General features: G+C 44.1%; 1 protein-coding gene across 1 annotated transcript in view; it reads right to left on the reverse strand.

Moving 5' to 3' along the window:
* Window positions 1–7,549: 7,549 nt before the first annotated feature.
* The window catches only part of SNX9 (sorting nexin 9), a 52,342-nt gene continuing 41,997 nt past the window's right edge, over window positions 7,550–17,894 (reverse strand). Inside the window, exons 12-17 of the mRNA XM_065888672.1 lie at window positions 17,574–17,651; window positions 14,635–14,711; window positions 13,425–13,514; window positions 11,456–11,570; window positions 9,284–9,375; window positions 7,550–7,985 (exon numbers count right to left, since the gene is read on the reverse strand). Coding sequence (XP_065744744.1) covers window positions 7,938–7,985; window positions 9,284–9,375; window positions 11,456–11,570; window positions 13,425–13,514; window positions 14,635–14,711; window positions 17,574–17,651 — 500 coding nt within the window. The 3' untranslated portion in view covers window positions 7,550–7,937. The remainder of the gene's footprint in view (window positions 7,986–9,283; window positions 9,376–11,455; window positions 11,571–13,424; window positions 13,515–14,634; window positions 14,712–17,573; window positions 17,652–17,894) is intronic.

Raw genomic sequence — 17,894 nt, forward strand, 5'->3', positions numbered from 1 at the left:
TGGTCAGCCCGGAGCCAGGCCACGCGTCGTCCCTCTGCTCACAGCCTTTCGGTTCTGTGCGTCCAGCCTGCTCTGCCTGCCTGCGGCCTCTCTGCTTGCTGTCCCTTGGCCTGACCGAGGTCCTCTAGGGCTAAGGCACAGCATCTCCTCGAGGTCCAGGTGAATCAGTAATCAGAACAGCCAACGTTATTAAATGAAGGAATGAACTGAATGCAGCCTGAGATGTTTCTGTATCTGCGTGGGAAGGAGCTAGGGAGCAGGTTGACCTGGGCCGAGGGAACATCCTACGTGCAACTCCAGGGGCAGCCCTGAGTCCAGACTTTCCGTTATTAACTGCCCCGCTTCCCCTCTTCACTTGAGAATTAGCTACATCTGATGGCTAAAAAGCAAAATAGAAAGTCACTAGTAGCCAAAAACGTATGGGTGCCACTCGGAGAACAGAATCGATTTAAAGAATAACCCACATTAGGCAGCAGGAGTGAGAAGCGGTGAGCTGCCCGCTCAGCTGGGAGGAGGGATGGGCCCTGCCCCCAGCCCCGGGCTCGATTTCAACAAGGCCGCAGGCCTCACTCTGGGCCTGTCACATGCCTCACGTTAGCTTTCCAGCCAGAGTGCCTCACATGATATTGGATTTAATGTTCAAATAAGCAGCTCACAGTGTCTCCAAGATTCTCTGAGAGACAGTGCTGTTGAGAAGGAAGCTGCATGCCGAAGCGCCAGCAGTTAACTTTTAAAGCCTTGGAGACAACCAGTCTCCTCTCTCGTAGCCAAACTAACGCCCACTCTAGGAAACAGAAAGATTACAGAACTCCCTCATTAGTTTAGAGGCTCATCATTTTATGAAGGCTCAGGGTTTGTCAAGACAAAGGGCACGAGTGAGTGCTGACTGATGCTTGGAACTCAGAAAGTGCTTGGCAGGTATGGAGCAGAGGGGGGGTCACTCCTGCACTTCAATGTACCCATTTGTGACGACAGTGACAATGACCATTACAGAAGACAGAATCGACATCTGCACCTCCCCTCACCAACTGCTGTGGAGTCGATTCGCGCTGGCTGACCACTTTGAGATCAAGAAGGTTTGTAGGAAAAAAGAGGGTAATCCGACACTCACCCTGGATCGCATCTGCTCATGAGCTCACCTCTGTCTCCTGCCAGGTGAGATGTGCCTAGAGCAGCAGGTGGAAGTTGGGGCCAGGTCCTGCTTTCGAATTGGCAGGGTTGACGGGTGATGAAGTTTGGGACACACGCTGCTCTGCCCCTAAACCCACTGGGACTGGGCCCCAAAGGGTCACTCGGGAGCCAGTCCAGGGGTGGCTGACCCCACTGAAGCCACTGGGTTGTGGGCCCACGCCCACACCCTGCCCTCGTGTGGGCGACGCAAGAAGGGCCCAGGGCTGGGAAGGGCTCTGGGACACATCTGTTCTTAGCCCAGCCACTCCGTGGCTGAGGGGACTAGGGTCCAAGAGAGCTCACATGACTTGTTCAAGGTGACAGATGTGTCAGACTTGGGACCACAGCCCAGGGATCCGACTCATAATTCAGACCTCTTTCCGTTACCAAGGGTTTCCTTCACCAGGAGGAAGGTCTTCAAATTTTCGATGATTCCCACCTCACAAGGTTGAACTAGCAGATGAACTGAGGTCTGTACATATAGCGAGAATCAGCCCATTTCTAATGGGTGGTACTAATACTGCCCAGGAAACAGATGATTTGGGAAACCAGATCATTCCAACAGCTTACAAAAAAATTTTTTTTAGTAATGTCAAATAAATTTTTATTCATTTTCCCAGTTTTATAGAAAAATAATTGACCCACATCACTGTATAAGTTTGAAGTGTACAGCCTGATTTACACATATTATGAAATGATTATAATAGGTTCAGCTAACATCCATCATCTCATATGGATACGATAAAAAGAAAAGAAAAAAACTTTCTCCTTGTGATGAGAACTCTCTGGGTCTACTCTCGACAGCCTTCCTGTACATCATACAGCAGTGTTAGCTGGAGCCACCAGGTGGTTCACTACGTTTTTTTGAATTATAATACAAGATCATCGTTAAAGAACTCAGAAAAATGTAATCTTATATATAAAGATCACTCATCGTCTTACCCCCAAAGAACCACTGGAGAAGCTCAGTGTTAGCCCACGTGCTGCTTCCTGGTCCAGGTTTTGCATTCTCGGCCTTAAAGCCTCTCTGGGCACACTCTATTCCAGCACTACCCTGGGCACTCCTAGATTTTATTGATAATAGGTTTTTTTCCTCATCCACATGCATTTGTCGAGTGCCATCTCTGTGTCCTGAAAACGCCTATCCGTCCCAAGGCAAATCACAGTTGTGTCTGCTTTAAAGCAGCGTTTCTCAGTTTGGGTACTGTCGACACTTTGGGTGGATAATTTTTCATGGGTGCTGTTCTGTGCATTGGAGGGTCAGCAGTCGCTCTGGCTTCTACCCACCAGATGACAGTAAGTCCTCAGTAAATGTCCCCAGGCACTGCCAATGCCTCCCGAGGGCAATGTTACCTATGACTGAGAACGGATGCTCTCAGGACAAGTGGCGGGGCTCTGTGTTCCCTCTGGGCCCAGGCATCTGACCGTGGGTGGCCGCCATGTCCATGCTCACTACCACATGCCCCGACACGGCTTTATACCCAGAGAAGTGCAGGACTCTGGCTTTCTGGTGAACCAACATCATTTTCAGTTATGTCAGTGGCTTTTCTCTGGAATTGATGACTCACCACCAACCCCACCCCCGGGGCCTCCCCAACTTTACTCCAGGCACCCCCTCTACAGGGCAGCTCCCAGACATGAGCCAGGTGAGAAGCCCTCGACCATTAAAAAAATCCCCAAACCAAAAACACCAGTGCTTCAAACTTAAAAGCAGTTGGTCGTGCATGGCCCAGGTTCCTGGTTCATGGTACACACATTTCTCTCTCTCTCCCCCCCAAAGAGTTCTGAAAATCCTACAAACTGATTGCTTAATTGAACTTTATAACTTTTTTTTTTGGCTTAAGATATGGATGTGTATTCCCACCTAAAGACCTTTGAACTTACTCTTGACTCAGAAGCTAAAAACTCTCCACAGAGGTTTAAGGGCCTTTGGACAACCTCGCCCACTGTTGGCCTTTGAATTGTCAACAGCATTCACACAGCATGGGTACAGTTAAAATACTGTGTTATATACATGAAAGCTATATAAGAGGGTAGATCTTAAAACTTCTCACCTCACACACACAAAAGTATAACTATGTGAGGTGATCGATGTGTTCACTAACCTTACTAAGCTTGGCAATCATTTGCAAATATATACACATATCAAATCATGACGTTGTATACCTTAAGCTCACACAAGGTTATATGTCAATTATAGCTCAATAAAGCTGGGGAAAAAATTTCCTTCTGCTTTGCTAAAACTTTAGTTTGTTCCTAACTGCACCAATTTACATTCCCACCAACAGTGTAGGAGGGTTCCCTTTTCTCCACACCCTCTCCAGCATTTGTTATTTGTAGACTTGTTAATGATGGCCATTCTGACCAGTGTGAGGTGATACCTCATTGTAGTTCTGATTTGCATTTCTCTAATAATTAGCGATGATGAACATCTTTTCATGTGCCTCTTGGCCATCTACATGTCTTCTTTGGAGAAATGTCTGTTTAGGTCTTTTGCCCATTTTTTTATTGGGTTTCTTATTCTTTGTTTTTAAAAATGTTTTACATTGGTGCAGCCACTATGGAAAACAGTATGGAGGTTCCTCAAAAAGCTAAAAATAGAGTTGCCATATGATCCAGCAATCCCACTCCTGGGCATATATCTGGACAAAACTATAATTCAAAAAGATACATGCACCCCTATGTTCATAGCAGCACTATTCACAACAGTCAAAACATGGAAACAACCTAAATGTCCATTGACAGATGAACGGATAAAGAAGATGTGGAACATATATACAATGGAATACTACTCAGCCATAAAAAAGAATGAAATAATGCCATTTGCAGCAACATGGATGGACCTAGAGTTGATCATACTAAGTGAAGTCAGAAAAACAAATACCATATGATATCATTTATATGTGGAATCTAAAATATGACACAAATGAATTTATCTACAAAACAGAAACAGACTCACGTAGAGAACAGACTTGTGGTTGCCAAGGGGGAGGTGGGTGCGGGAAGGATGGACTGGGGGTTTGGGGTTAGCAGATGCAAACTACTGTATATAAAATATATAAACAACAAGGTCCTACTGTACAGCACAGGGAACTATATTCAATATCCTGGGATAAACCATAATGGAAAAGAACATGAAAAAGCATGTATATATGTATAACTGAATCGCTTTGCCGTACAGCAGAAATTAACACAACATTGTAAATCAACTATGCTTCAATAAATAAAAGGAAAGAAGTTTTCTTACAGAAGTAACTGCTGGGTCCGGGACTTGATTTTGTTCTATTTACAAGCAAATTACTTAGTCTGTTGCTGTTTCATGGATGCCCGCAGGAGAATGAAACCCCTGAGTCAGCGACAATGGGTAACTCAATTTCCAGCGGCACAGCTGGCCGGGGAGCTTCAGCTCACAGGCTGGTTCTCCCCTTCCTGCCTTGCAAGTCCATCGGGGGGACTAGGTGGCGCCCGAGGGACGTCTTCTTGTGGAAAGGAACCTGGAGCTTGGGAAACCCGCATTTTATAGCAAGCAGTAGGAACACCTGCTCTTCTTCCTAGAAGACCTTTACCTCATCCACCAAGGCTGTTCGCTGCAAACAGTGCTGACAATCAGCCTGTGTAAAAAAGCAGTGAGGACTCTGCATTCTTGGCTTAGCTGGCAAAGCCAGCTGGAGAGCAAGAGAACCTTGGGAAAGGAACTCAAATTCTTCTTACTTTCTTGGAGAAAAGGATTTTAAATCAAACAGGCTGAAAAAAATTAAGAAACACACATAGGAAAAAAGTACCTTCCTCCCTCATCATTGTCATTAGTTCCACTCAGCAATTACTCAGCCATAAACATAGTTACTCGAGTGCTTTTACTACTTTAAACAATGCACATTCATAGTTTGGATTCCCAACCTTTAAGACAGGATCTCTTGAGTCCCTCCACTGCGGATGTGGACAGGAGTGTGGGGAAAGGCAGAGTCTCCCGGGCACAGTCTTTCCACTCCTGCATGGCCACAAAAGAGTGAGCCTGGAACATCTCCATAGATGGAGATAAAGAGCCCTCACAGCCTGGGCAAGCCTATATCTTCACTCGGGAATATCTTACCCTGTTCCGGGCTGGGCGTGTGCTTCTTTGTTCTGCTTAATCGCCTGGCCAGTCCCACTGCTCCAGCTGTTCCCAGTGAGGAGGGTTGGAGTCTGTCACCTGCTGCAGTAGAGGGGTGGGTACAGACCATCTCCCACTGGTCATGGGGACCAACGCTCATCACTGAGGCTGGTCTTACTCTGTCTCTTCTTTACATTCCATCCAGAGCCTGTGTGAGTTGTGTTTCTTGGTGACCTCAACACCTGCAAACCTTACAGGGGGTTGACGTCCTGGACCTGGTGCTTCTGGGGATGGGCAACCAGTGTCACACGATCGACAAGTGGACTGACCTTTTCCTCCACCATGCCTTTACCTCTCCTCTCCAGATATTTATCTACTAGTTTTACATTGTCAAGATTTATAAAAATTATAAATTATTCTATAATTAAAGCTCTTCTGTGATAGCTAAAGGCCCTGAAGGCTCAGGTTACACGAGGAAGGGGCCAAATGCTGCGGCCCCCACTCCCGCGACACTGCCTTCTCCTCCCAGCCCGCACCTAAGGCCTCACGGGGAGCTCCCCGCGATGAGCGGCCGAGGAAGAGAAGACGGGCCTGGGCTCTGCCCGATGTGTGGACACCGCGCCCCCAGTGGACAGGTGTAGAGCCACAGCCCCTCCCTGGACACCCCTGAAGGACAAGGTGACGGAATTTACACCACAGAATTAAGATACGGAGTATCAAGAGAAGTAAACCTCACATAAAGAATGAATACACACACCCCGTAGGTGCTGTGTCTCTAGAGAACCCTAACACACTGGGCAGCAGTAAGCAGTGTGCTTACTGCTCTCCAGGTGACTGTGACATGCTTCCCAGCTTGATAACTCTGATTTAACAAGTTAAAGAATTAACTTAAATTAAACTTTAATTTAAATTTAAACTTTAATTTAATTTAAATTAAAGCATTATTAATTCATATCAAGAGCAATAGGTTTTAGGGCAAAACTCATTGCCTGCACTCTTTTTAGCAGCCGGCAACAAGAAACAATTATCACACACACAAAAAATCACACGAAAACACCAAAAAGTGTTTTGAAAAAGTGCTTGAGAATTTACTGTACAGTTTTTTAACAATTTATTTATATGTTGGTTTCTACATGCTCTTACATTTGTGTAAAACATTTATACATATTCTTTACAATTTGTACATACATTAACTGGCTGTAACATAAACACTGTTCTATGAGATTTTATAAAAGAAAAATCAAGTAGGGAAAATTTCTTATAAAACATTAACAAAAAACCCGTGATATTGAAGAGCAAGAAGTTCTCATATTCCTGTCCATCTGATTTCCTCTGGTATTTATTTTTTGGTTTCACTTTATTTGTGCTGGCCCAAAATTTCCATTTTCTATCATGTAACTATCAGGTCAGAAGAGTGAAAGCAGGTGGAGAGGATGCAGTAAGGCAGCTGTGCAGGACGCCGACATCTGCAGGAGTGAGATCATGTCTGCGAGTGTCCAGATTTAAAGCTGACGCTTTGCCAAGATCCTGTTTGGCTTTATGCCATTAAGGGAAGTATTAGTGATCAGGAAAATTCTGTCTGAAGTTTAGGGTACAGTCGGGAATAACATCGCTCTGTGCTATTTCTCAAACGTAAAAGCTCGGGACGACCGCACATTATGCGGGCTGCCACCCTCCTCAGCCCCTAAACTCCTTCCATTTGGGGGGCCGGGAGAGGTTTGCTAACCTGTGCTTTATCTTTTCAGATAATTCCCACTGGCCCGCTAGTCTAAATCAGATCAAGCGGCAAATCTCGCTTTCCCTGGCATGTTTCACGAGGTCTCACCGAACACCTCGAGACTTAAAAACGAGTGGAAAGCTCGGGAGGTACGTCTGCCCACAGGGCCGGCCCTCCCGGGCGCAGGGTCAGCACGGCCGCTCCTTCCCCGGGAGCAGAGGCAGAGGGCGTCCCCAGCTTTCTCGGTGAATTCTTCCAGCCTTACCGGGGCTCGGGAAGAAGCCTGAGGAGGGAGGCGCTCCTCCCAGCAGACGGCACTTTAGGGTAGTGGGCGCAGGGGCTCTGATCCCGGGGTTCGGCCAAGCTTTGTCCTCTGAAGGGACACGTGCATCACAGGCACATGAGGGGCCGCAGCCCCGGGAGTCCCTCTTTGCTTTCTCTCTCCAGGAAATGTAAGCACTTGAGTCACAAATATCTCAGCGAAAGGCATGTAGATCTTCCTAAACAGACAGGAATCCCAAAGGGCTGAAAACAGTTATAAAAATATACAAACATATATATTTTTTACTCTGGCATATTTCCTATTTTTAAGAAAGCAATTAGTAATTATCTGACATTGGGTAAGAACTGGAAGGTCGTGGGTGACTCATCGATTACATTTTAATGTAAAATATCCTTGGGGAAACCCCCAATTTTCCACTCAAAATTCTGACAAACTTTAAGTACTTTCCAAAAATAGACAATTTCCTTCCATTGGTTTAAATAATGGATGTGGAAGTGAACAAAAGACTATCCCTAAAGAACGGATGCATTTAGGCGCTTAAAGGAAATGCAGTTTTTTCCAACTCTATTTCTTTTTGGTTTTCTTTCTTTCTTTTTGGATGATGGAGGGAGAAAATTAAATTGCGTTGCCCCAAGTCAGAAGGAAGCACTTCGGCGTTTCTTCACGTTCGTTCTGTTCTACATCACCGGGAAGCGACCGAGGGCCTGCCTCAGCTTTTCCGCAATCTGGTGAAAAACAGAACAACTGTGAGACATCCCCCACCGTGACTTCACGGCACTCTATTATTTCCACGTCTTCTGAGTTAAACATGGCAAAAGTTTCAAATCCTTGAACTGGTCGATGCTCCTAGTCTCTCCAGCACCAACCCAGCCTCCGGGCAGTGGAGAGGCCTTCCTAAACCCCGGTCACGGTGGTGCCGGCTTGCAGGAAGCCCCGCTCCTTCCTTCCCACAGCGCAGCTGCTGCCACGCTGTGCAGCATCGTTCCTGGACCATCCGCCTGTCCTCCAGGGATCCGGTCTCCGTGCTGGCCCAGACTCCCCTGCCCTCGCAGACACCTGTGAACTCCTGAGACTCGGCGGACGAGCGGCTCCCCACGGGGCCCAGCTGCTGCTACACAGTGTGGAGACAGGATGCACCTTCAGCTCGTCTCTGAAACCAACTGTTTCCAACACGCAATGGACAATATGCACAGAGCACATCAGCCCCAGCTCCCTTCCAAGAATGACTGTTGGAGAGACACGTGCGGCCGTGTCCGCCCAAAGATAAGATGACGTGTGCATGGATGTGGGCCTGGGGCTTGCCTATCATTACCCCTGAACATACATGAGATGACACCACGGAAACAGTGGAAAACTTAGTAAGAGACATGGCAGCCAACACACGGTCACCGTAAGTTACAGAACTTGTCTTCGATGTCTGAGCTTCCATTTATTCAATACACGCCAGATCTCTGTTTTCTGTACACTCTGGTAAATAACAGAATTGCTACACTGAGACACAAAAGTTAACATTTTCATTACTGCTTCCTGAGTGAAAATATCTATGGTTTCACCCTCCCTCTCGTTTTCCTTTTCTTTCTGAGATTCCTCTGGTACACTGCGAAAACCTCACTCACAAACAAAGCCAGTCTGTGCTGTCCTGCAATGGTGCCAGGCTCCTTCCCCAGCTGAGAGCCGGCAGGGACGGCAGGGTGACCTCATCTCATTCACAGTGTTCCCTGTGCACAGAGGGGCTGGAGGGAGGGAAAGGGACCACACAATAAGGGCTTCTTGGGGCCTCACAACCAGCATCCAATAATCTTCTTAAAAAAATAAACTGCCTTTTTACCCAGTGTTATTCAAAGGAAAAGGCAGATTTGACTAAAAGAGATTGGAAAAACCCCTGCCCGATATTTAGCCACCTTTGGTTTATTAGTTAGGGTTAAAAAATACAAGCAGATTAACTTCATAGGGTCAACGTACGTGAGCAGAAGCCCTGCCCTCCCCGTGTGCACAGAGGCCTGGGAGCACAGGGCCGACTCACCGTCTCGTAGAACTGCACCTGCTGCTCCAGGTACAGGCGGATGACGCTGTTGTAGTCATAGATCCGGTTACTGTGGAAGTGATTCATCTCAGCTACAACCAAAACCAAGACATCAGTCAGCGCCCCCCGGACTTCAAACGACCACAACTGGTGTCTCTGCTTGGTTATGATTAATCATCAACCGATTTAATCCGGTTGGCCCGTGACAGTTCCTGACAAAATGCTAGAAAGAGCCTAGAACAACAATTTGAACAGTTAATGGCAAACAACGCTTTCCAGTAGATGGACAATTACTGTTGATTGGCACGTTAATTAAATCCTATAAAGCCCAATACAGATAATCACCCAAATGGCAGCTACTGTTTGAGCAGGAAACAGACTTGGCGTCACCGTCTACAGATGGCTGCAGCTCAGAACGTCAAGTCTGTTTACAGTGGACCTAGCGAGGCGCCCGCTGGCTGCCATGTCCCCTCCTGCACAGAGACTGCCCAGGCAGGTCTCCTGAGGGACTCTGAAACGCTGGGCGGAGGAGTGAGATGTGAGCAAGGCCCTCTTCAGAGTGGAGCCTGGTGCCGCTGAGCACCAGGGCTGCCAGAACTCAGGCTCTCTCCAGGCAGAGGGTCACACCCCCATCCTTCCTGTTTGCTGAATGTACGATTCAGCAAATGAACCCCGTCTCTAACTTTGCTTCTCAGCACCCTCACCCCATCACCAACTCTGGAGACGCCTCCTTATCAGGGCTCCTGATCGCCTACCCCCCCGCACCCCGCCTTCTCCCTTACTTATACTCCACACCTACAAAGCCAACCGCCTTCATAAATTCCTAGAAAAAGCTCACTGTTCTGAGTTTTATGTTGTTATCTGAAGTTGTACAAAGCCTCTCGTTTATTTATTTGGATAACCCCAAACACAAGTTCAAAACCAACTGCCCCGTTCAAAACCCTTCAAAGCCCAAAGCTTCAGTCAGGCTTCCCTGTTTACTTCTGGATGTCTTTCACACATTCTTCCCTTCTCCCACACCTTCCCTAGCCCCGAAGGATGTCCTTTAGAAAAGCCCGCAAATACCCTTCATTCTCTCCCCTAGCACCTCATCTTCTTCGGGTTCTCAAAATCTCAGACGGCAGGAGTCAGGTCTCTGGTCGGGCTGTCCGACTAACGTCAGCCCCCGATTTGCACACGCCCTCCCCGGCTCACTAGCAAACCCTCTCCCTTGAGCGGTGCTTTTTTGTTTGTTTCATTTTTCCATCAAAACCTTTTAATGGCTTCTTAATGCCCACAGCAAGTCTAGACTCTTCCGCCTGGCTTTCGAGGCCCCACAATCACCAGAATTTTCCCCTAATACTCTCCAAGTGTGTTTCATTCCCAAAGGCCAATGATCTAATCTGGTACCATTATTTTGTGTGCTTTTGTTCATACTGGAACATCCTTCCCCTTCCTCCTTTGCCCATGTATGTTCTACCCATCCACCAAAAGAGGAAAAATCCATTCACTGCTCCTATCTGCTGGAAAACACTCAAAACATTAATATTTTCTCTTTATTTACAGTCAAACTATGCCAAAAATGCTCTGTTCAAACTCCCTTCACATTCTATGGTCTCGGGCCTGGAGGTTACATGCTGCTGAAAGCTGAACGCTGGAATCTAATCTGGATAGGGACTGATATTAAAGGTTATGAAAGGAATCTTCAAGGTCTCCAAGAAATAATAAAAACGTACAGGTTTAATCAAGCTGTCATTCATAGCTATGTCACGTAACTGCGTGAAAAAGTAAATAAATATTACAGCTTTTCATTAACACTGGGATCCTGCAAACAACAGGCTTATGAAGATATTTTGAATCGGTTCTTATTAATTTTTTTTTTTTTTTGGCGGCATGCGGGCCTCTCACTGCTGTGGCCTCTCCCATTGCGGAGCACAGGCTCCGGACGCGCAGGCCCAGCGGCCATGGCTCACGGGCCCAGCTGCTCCGCAGCATGTGGGACCCTCCCAGACTGGGGTACGAACCCGTGTCCCCTGCATTGGCAGGCGGACTCTCAACCACTGCGCCGCCAGGGAAGCCCAGTTCTTATTAATTTAACTGCTGTTCACATTTGAGTTTCTCTCCAGCAAGGAAGATAGAAAATTTGCTGAGGAAAAAACCTCCACTAGTTAGCCACAGACCTTTCCTTCTTACCTTGCAAAGCATAAGACATTGTCCCAACACGCTTCACCATGTTCTGTTTGTCCTGTGGGGTGATCTTACTGGTTGCAACGAGTTTATCACTTTCTTTCACTTTTTCTATTGCTCCCTGCGAAATACAAAATGCAGTGGCATCAAAAAAACAAATCTAAAAAGATCAATTATTAGTTTAAAATATAACAAAGCTAACATATTCTATAACTGACTTGCTACTGAATAGGAAAATATCCCCACAAAATAAGAACATAAGGTAAGCATCTATATGTAACTTCCTGTAAGTCACTTGGAGACAAAAATGTTGCTATTCTTGCAAAATATAACTTAGCTGAAAGCTACAATTTTATGCTACCACACAGCAGAAAACTAGACAGCGCTCTCTTTCTGTAATACGTATAAGCCATTGCCATGATACGAGTAGTACGTGATGGGAAAACAGGCACTAGGTTCAGGAAGTCATCCGATCCAGGTGAGTCTAGCATATGCACTGGGGCACTGCGTCTCCGTTACAAAGTAGAATATTTCATAAGCTGGTGCCTAAGTGGGCTGATCATAAGCTTTACTGTGATTTCTGTAAGAGGCACTGAATTAATTTTAAATTAATACTTAGATGGGAACAAGTGTAAAAGTTGCCGAACATTTCCCACGCCAGTCTCATCGCACTGCTTGCTGGCACTGTCTGGAGAGTGTTAATCAGGCTCCCCGCCTAGAATTCGGATGGCAGGCACCAACTCCTACAACTGCTAACTGTTCTCAGATTTTTCCTGAGATTTTCATTTTCATTTTATCCCCCTTTCCCCCCGCTGCCAGTTTTACTGCAGTATAATTGACAAATAACATTGTATTAGTTTAAGATGTACAGCATAATGAATTTGATACATATTTATAATGCAAAATGATTACTATGGTAAGTATGTTAACATCCATCACCTCACTGAGTCACAAACTTTTTTTTTTTCTTGTGATGAGAATTTTTAAGATCTACTTTCCCTGCAACTCCACTTCTGGGTATACATCCAAAGAAAACAAAATCACTATCTCAAAGAGATATCTTGCACTCCCATGGTCATGGCAGCATTACTCACAATAGCCAAGATATGGGAACAACCTAAGTGTCCGTTGATGAATCAGTGGACAAAGAAGATGTTCTGAGTTCTATACTAAGCTATTTGAAGTTGCACAAAGCTTACTTACCTATGCTACCCCTTCATGATACTTCAATTATAAAGCCAAATGCTAAAATGCCCACTTGCCAGGACTGTTAGGATCACAGACCGGGCCTTTGTAGAGAATCTCTTAATAAACCCAAGTATATCACAATACTCTATAGAGTACTACAGTTGATAAAATACCCACAGTAATGAAGTAGTACACAGATTTTGAAAGAGAAAAATTAACAAGAATCAAAATCTGAGAACACCCCAAACCAATCTTTTATTTAGGTTTAAAAAACCTTTATGATGGGAATTATATAGTTTCCTTTTTATTAATATAAACATATAAAATTGATATTGACCATTTTGATTTTAACTGGGAGACCCTTCGTCAGGCTCGGGGACAGAATAACTTACTTCATCTGGACAGGAAAGGACCTTTGAGGACCTGCCCACCCAGCACACAGGGTCTCACTGATGAGGGAAAGTACCATTCCTGACACTGACTTGAATACCAAACACCACGATGATTGTGCTTGATACCTGACCTAAGTATATCCATAAAGGAGTATTTATCATACTTTAGGTTCTCTCAAAATAATCTTTTTACGGAATAAAAGAAACTAAAAAACTATCCATGTATCTAAACGTGTTAGGACCTCACTAGTTATAAACACTCCAAGCCGTTCCAGCTGGTTCAGAGACCAGCTCCTGACTGGGGGGCACTGAAGGGTCAGCCTCAGGCAGGTGGCGGTGCGCCTAGGTTCTGATTCACCCAGGATGTCATCTGTGAACTTCTATGATCAAGTTACCTTGTGAGCGCCAATAATGTCAGGGAAGCAGCCAAGGAAACCTTTGTATTCATGATTACATTCCATCAGGAAATGGAGATCTTTCTTTGGCTGTAACAAGACACAGACTGGTTATTATTGGCGGAGGAATTCAGACAATCAAGGAAGAGAAAACTTATATCTGAGGACTGTATCAGCCAAATCCACCGGGCACTACATTAAGTTACCGAGTGTCAAGCATTCAGCCTAGTTTTCCTATAAGAAAATAATCCCCAAGAACTATACTCTCATCATAGGTTGTGAAGAAAATGATAAAACAGAAAATTTTTAGGTTGGTTGGTAAAATTAGCTATTTTGAGGTGGCCCAAAATACAACACTGTGAGACAAAAAAAAAACTGGTTAATACTGTACGTTTACATACAAGCAAATAAGACCTTATATAGTTTAATGTCTAAATTTTAGCAGAGAATAAAAATAATTATTAAAAATGTAACCATTAAAAGTGGCAACTTTAAATTTTTCTATTTTTCTAGATTTAATTTTTAATAGTTATGGTATGCACAATTCTAAAAATGTATCTTTTGTTTTTACAAGTATCAGGAGAGTAGTTAATGACCACATGAATGTACGTGCATACAAACATATATTTCAAGTCATCATCTGAAAAAAAAGGTTTTTAAATTTAGGGATTTGAAACAACTTGGATGGTCATTCCCCTTAAGGAAACTTATTATCTGTTATCGATGAACATAATGGAAATCAGGCTACTAAAAGCTCCAATGAAAGCCATGTGTCTGTAACAAAAACCTGCTCCATACCGGGAACCGCACCAGGGGCTTTCCCTTTATTAGCTGTTGGATCCTGAGATCCTTTCCAGGTAGGTGCTACCATCGCCATTTACCAGACCAGGAAACCAAGGCTCAGACAGGCTGAGCAAGAGTCCAAACAGGGACCTGAGCAAAGCTTTCCTGTACGTTTTAATCCCCTCATGGCCGAGAATGGATTCAAACCATCAACACTGGAAGGTATTTAGGTTTCAGGATGATGAATTTATTCATCACTTTAGCTTGGCCTAAGAAACACTATTACCCAATGTAATTAACAAAGATACACGGGGATAGAAGAGAATAGCCATTTGGAAACTTTGCCTTACAACAAACAGGTTTTAAATTAAATGTGTGGATGAGGTAGCATAAAGTCTTAACTGCAACTGTGGGGTTATGTTAATACCTGCTCCGCCACAAGACTGGCAATTTCTTCGTAAGTCTTTCCTGCTTCTGTTATTGCGTCATTGAGATCCGTTTCACCTGAAAATCATTACAGTTATATGAGTGGTTATAACTTATATTTCCTTTTCATTTATTTTATTTTAAAAATTTATTATGGAAAACTTCAAACTTTTAAAATCTACAGAATAGTATAACGAGCCCCCATTTACCCATCACCCGATGTCCCAATTAACGGCTCACGGCCAAGCTTTTAGTCTCCTCCCTACCTCTCCCTTTCACTGGTCATTTAACACTTCATCCATACATTTTACCTAAAAGATAAGGACTCTTTAAAAAATAAGGACAGGGCTTCCCTGGTGGCGCAGTGGTTGAGCGTCCGCCTGCCGACGCAGGGGACGCGGCTTCGTGCCCCGGTCCGGGAAGATCCCACATGCCGCGGAGCGGCTGGGCCCGCGAGCCATGGCTGCTGAGCCTGTGCGTCCGTAGCCTGTGCTCCGCAACGGGAGAGGCCACAACAGTGAGAGGCCCGCGTACCGCAAAAAAAAAAAAAAAATAAGGACGATACCAACCTCACACCTAAGAAAAGAAAATTGTTCCTGGTATAAACTGTCCAGCCAGTGTGTAGCTGCTTGGTATCTCCAATCAAGTTGGCTGCTTGAATCAAGATGCAAAGACAGCCCACATGGCATAGAGCGGATGTGTTTCCTACATAAGTTCTTTCTCCTCCATCCTTTTTTCCTGCAAATTTCTTTTCGGGAGGTGTATAAACCAGGTCGTGTACCTTGGTACCACAGTCTGGGTTTTGCTGACTGAGTCTCGGTGGTGGTAACACAATCCTCTGCCCCCTATATTGCTCTTTTATTTTAGTACAGGTCTGCAAACTGGTGCTATTCTACTTCTATCACTCCTTCTTTATTAGTTGAAATACTTCTATAGAGAGAAACTTCCCTTTATCAACTTTTTGGTTACCTTCAGGTATAGCAATAGGAAGAGCAGGTTAAATGCTTTTTCCTCTCTACAGTTTTCAGAATAGTAAGTTGATTCTCTCCTATCCACCAAATGTAACTGAGATTAGCGTTTTAAAAAAGTATTGCAAAGTCTGAATTTAAACATATTTGATATGCTACATTCCACAGCAGTTATTATTTTCACTAATGCTCAAATTTTCTCTTCATTGGACAGCAAGGCTCTTCAAACTGACATCTGAGTTCTTCTGCTAGGAGCTCTTGTTTATTTCAGGGGAACATAGTGTTTAGAAACCGCCATGTGGGTGGTGCTAGGGGTGCTTCTTGTTACTGGATTGGATAATTGTTTCTAAGCCTTTCCAGTGAACACAGCCAAGTGTGTATCTGTTAATCCCAAAGTCCTAATTTATCCCCTCACCTCTCCCCTTTGGTAACCGTAAGTCTGATTTCTGTGTGTGTGAGTCTGTTTCTGTTTTGTGAATAAGTTCGTTTGTATTGCTTTTTTAGATTCCACATATAAGTGATATTTGTCTCTGTCAGACTTGCTTCACTTAGTATGATAATCTCTAGGCCCATCCATGTTGCTGCAAATGGCATTATTTCATTCTTTTTTATGGCTGAGTAATATTCCATTGTATATATGTACCACATCTTCTTTATCCATTCATCTGTCGATGGACACTTAGGTTGTTTCCATGACCTGGCTATTGTAAACAGTGCTGCTATGAACACTGCTGCTATGAACACTGGGGTACATGTATCTTTTTGAACTAGAATTTTCGTCTTTTCTGGATATATGCCCAGGAGTGGGATTGCTGGATCATATGGTAACTCTATTTTTAGTTTTTTAAGGAACCTCCATACTGTTCTCCATAGTGGCTGCACCAATTTACATTCCCACCAACAGTGCAAGAGGGTTCCCTTTTCTCCACACCCTCTCCAGCATTTATTATTTGTAGACTTTTTGATGATGGCCATTCCGACTGGTGTGAGGTGATACCTCATTGTAGCTTTGATTTGCATTTCTCTAATTAGTGATGTTGAGCATCTTTTCATGTGCCTGTTGGCCACAAGATGCTTATCTTTCCAGGCCTGGGGTTCCTCATCTCGAAAATGAGGGACCAGGCTAACGAATCCTCTAAACTCCCACCCAGAGTAAAAGTTCCGATCATAAGACACAATTCAGCCAGGCCAACAAGAAATATTCATATATGGGAGCCCCAGATCTTACATTTTGGTTAGAGACTAATTTCTTCTTCCTAAAAATACTCAGATACTGACCTCCAAAGACATGCCTTCTCTGGGTATCAGGATAAACACTACGGTGAAAATACTAAGTCTATCATTTCTGTAAGTGATAGGATGCCCTCAAATTGAATAGGTGCCACTCACCTGGCAAATACTTTTACTTCCTATCTGCTCCATAGGCCAAATTAAGAAAGCATAAACCAAAATATAAAAGAAAACAGCTAACTTCTTCTTATAAGTGTTGTCAATGGAAATGCACAATGAACTCAAAATACCACAAGTAAGACATAAGATATGGGATAAGTTGAGAGCAATTATGAGTTATGCAGAAACATAAAGCAACATGAACTTGTTACTCAGTAAAAATTTTTCCTCCAAATACCTTGATAAGATCTGGCTTTTGACAGTCAGACTTGACTTCAGAGTTTGGCAGAGAGACGAAGCAAGGGCAGAGTGTCACATACCATAGTGGCCTGTTTTACTAAAACACAAGAGCTATCTGAGCCCAAGAAAGGCAAAGAAGCTAGCAAGAAAAAACAAATTATAACAACCCACCACTTTTCTCAAAAGTAGTAAGGTGGGGTTGCACAAGTCCTCAGTGGAGCAGATTAAACTTCACTGACGAGGGTGCTTAACTGCAGTTACTGTTTGTTTACAAGAGCCTGAGGAGGCCAGTCTGTGTGGATAAGACACTCAAGGCCCAAAGCATAAATAAAGAAAGACGTACCTTGATAACCACTAGAGCTGAAGACTGTTGCTAAACTCTGTAAGGCCTTGCCTATCTTCTGATATTCCTTGGGTAATGCTGAAAGAGAAAAAGGAATAAATCATTAACTAGTCCTCTGAGCAAAATGAAATGGATCCAATTATTTTCTAAAAGTACTATTACAATAAAAGAAATTTGAAACAATTCAAAATAGTCTATATTCTTAATAAAATATTGATGTAAAATGATTGTTTTTAAAAATTAGTGATTGTTTCTTCAACTAATGTTTTTAGTTTTAAACTAATCAATTGTTCAATTAATGGCGGACACTATTATTATGAA

This window comes from Phocoena phocoena, chromosome 12, assembly GCF_963924675.1.
Source record: "Phocoena phocoena chromosome 12, mPhoPho1.1, whole genome shotgun sequence".
Taxonomy (NCBI): domain Eukaryota; kingdom Metazoa; phylum Chordata; class Mammalia; order Artiodactyla; family Phocoenidae; genus Phocoena; species Phocoena phocoena.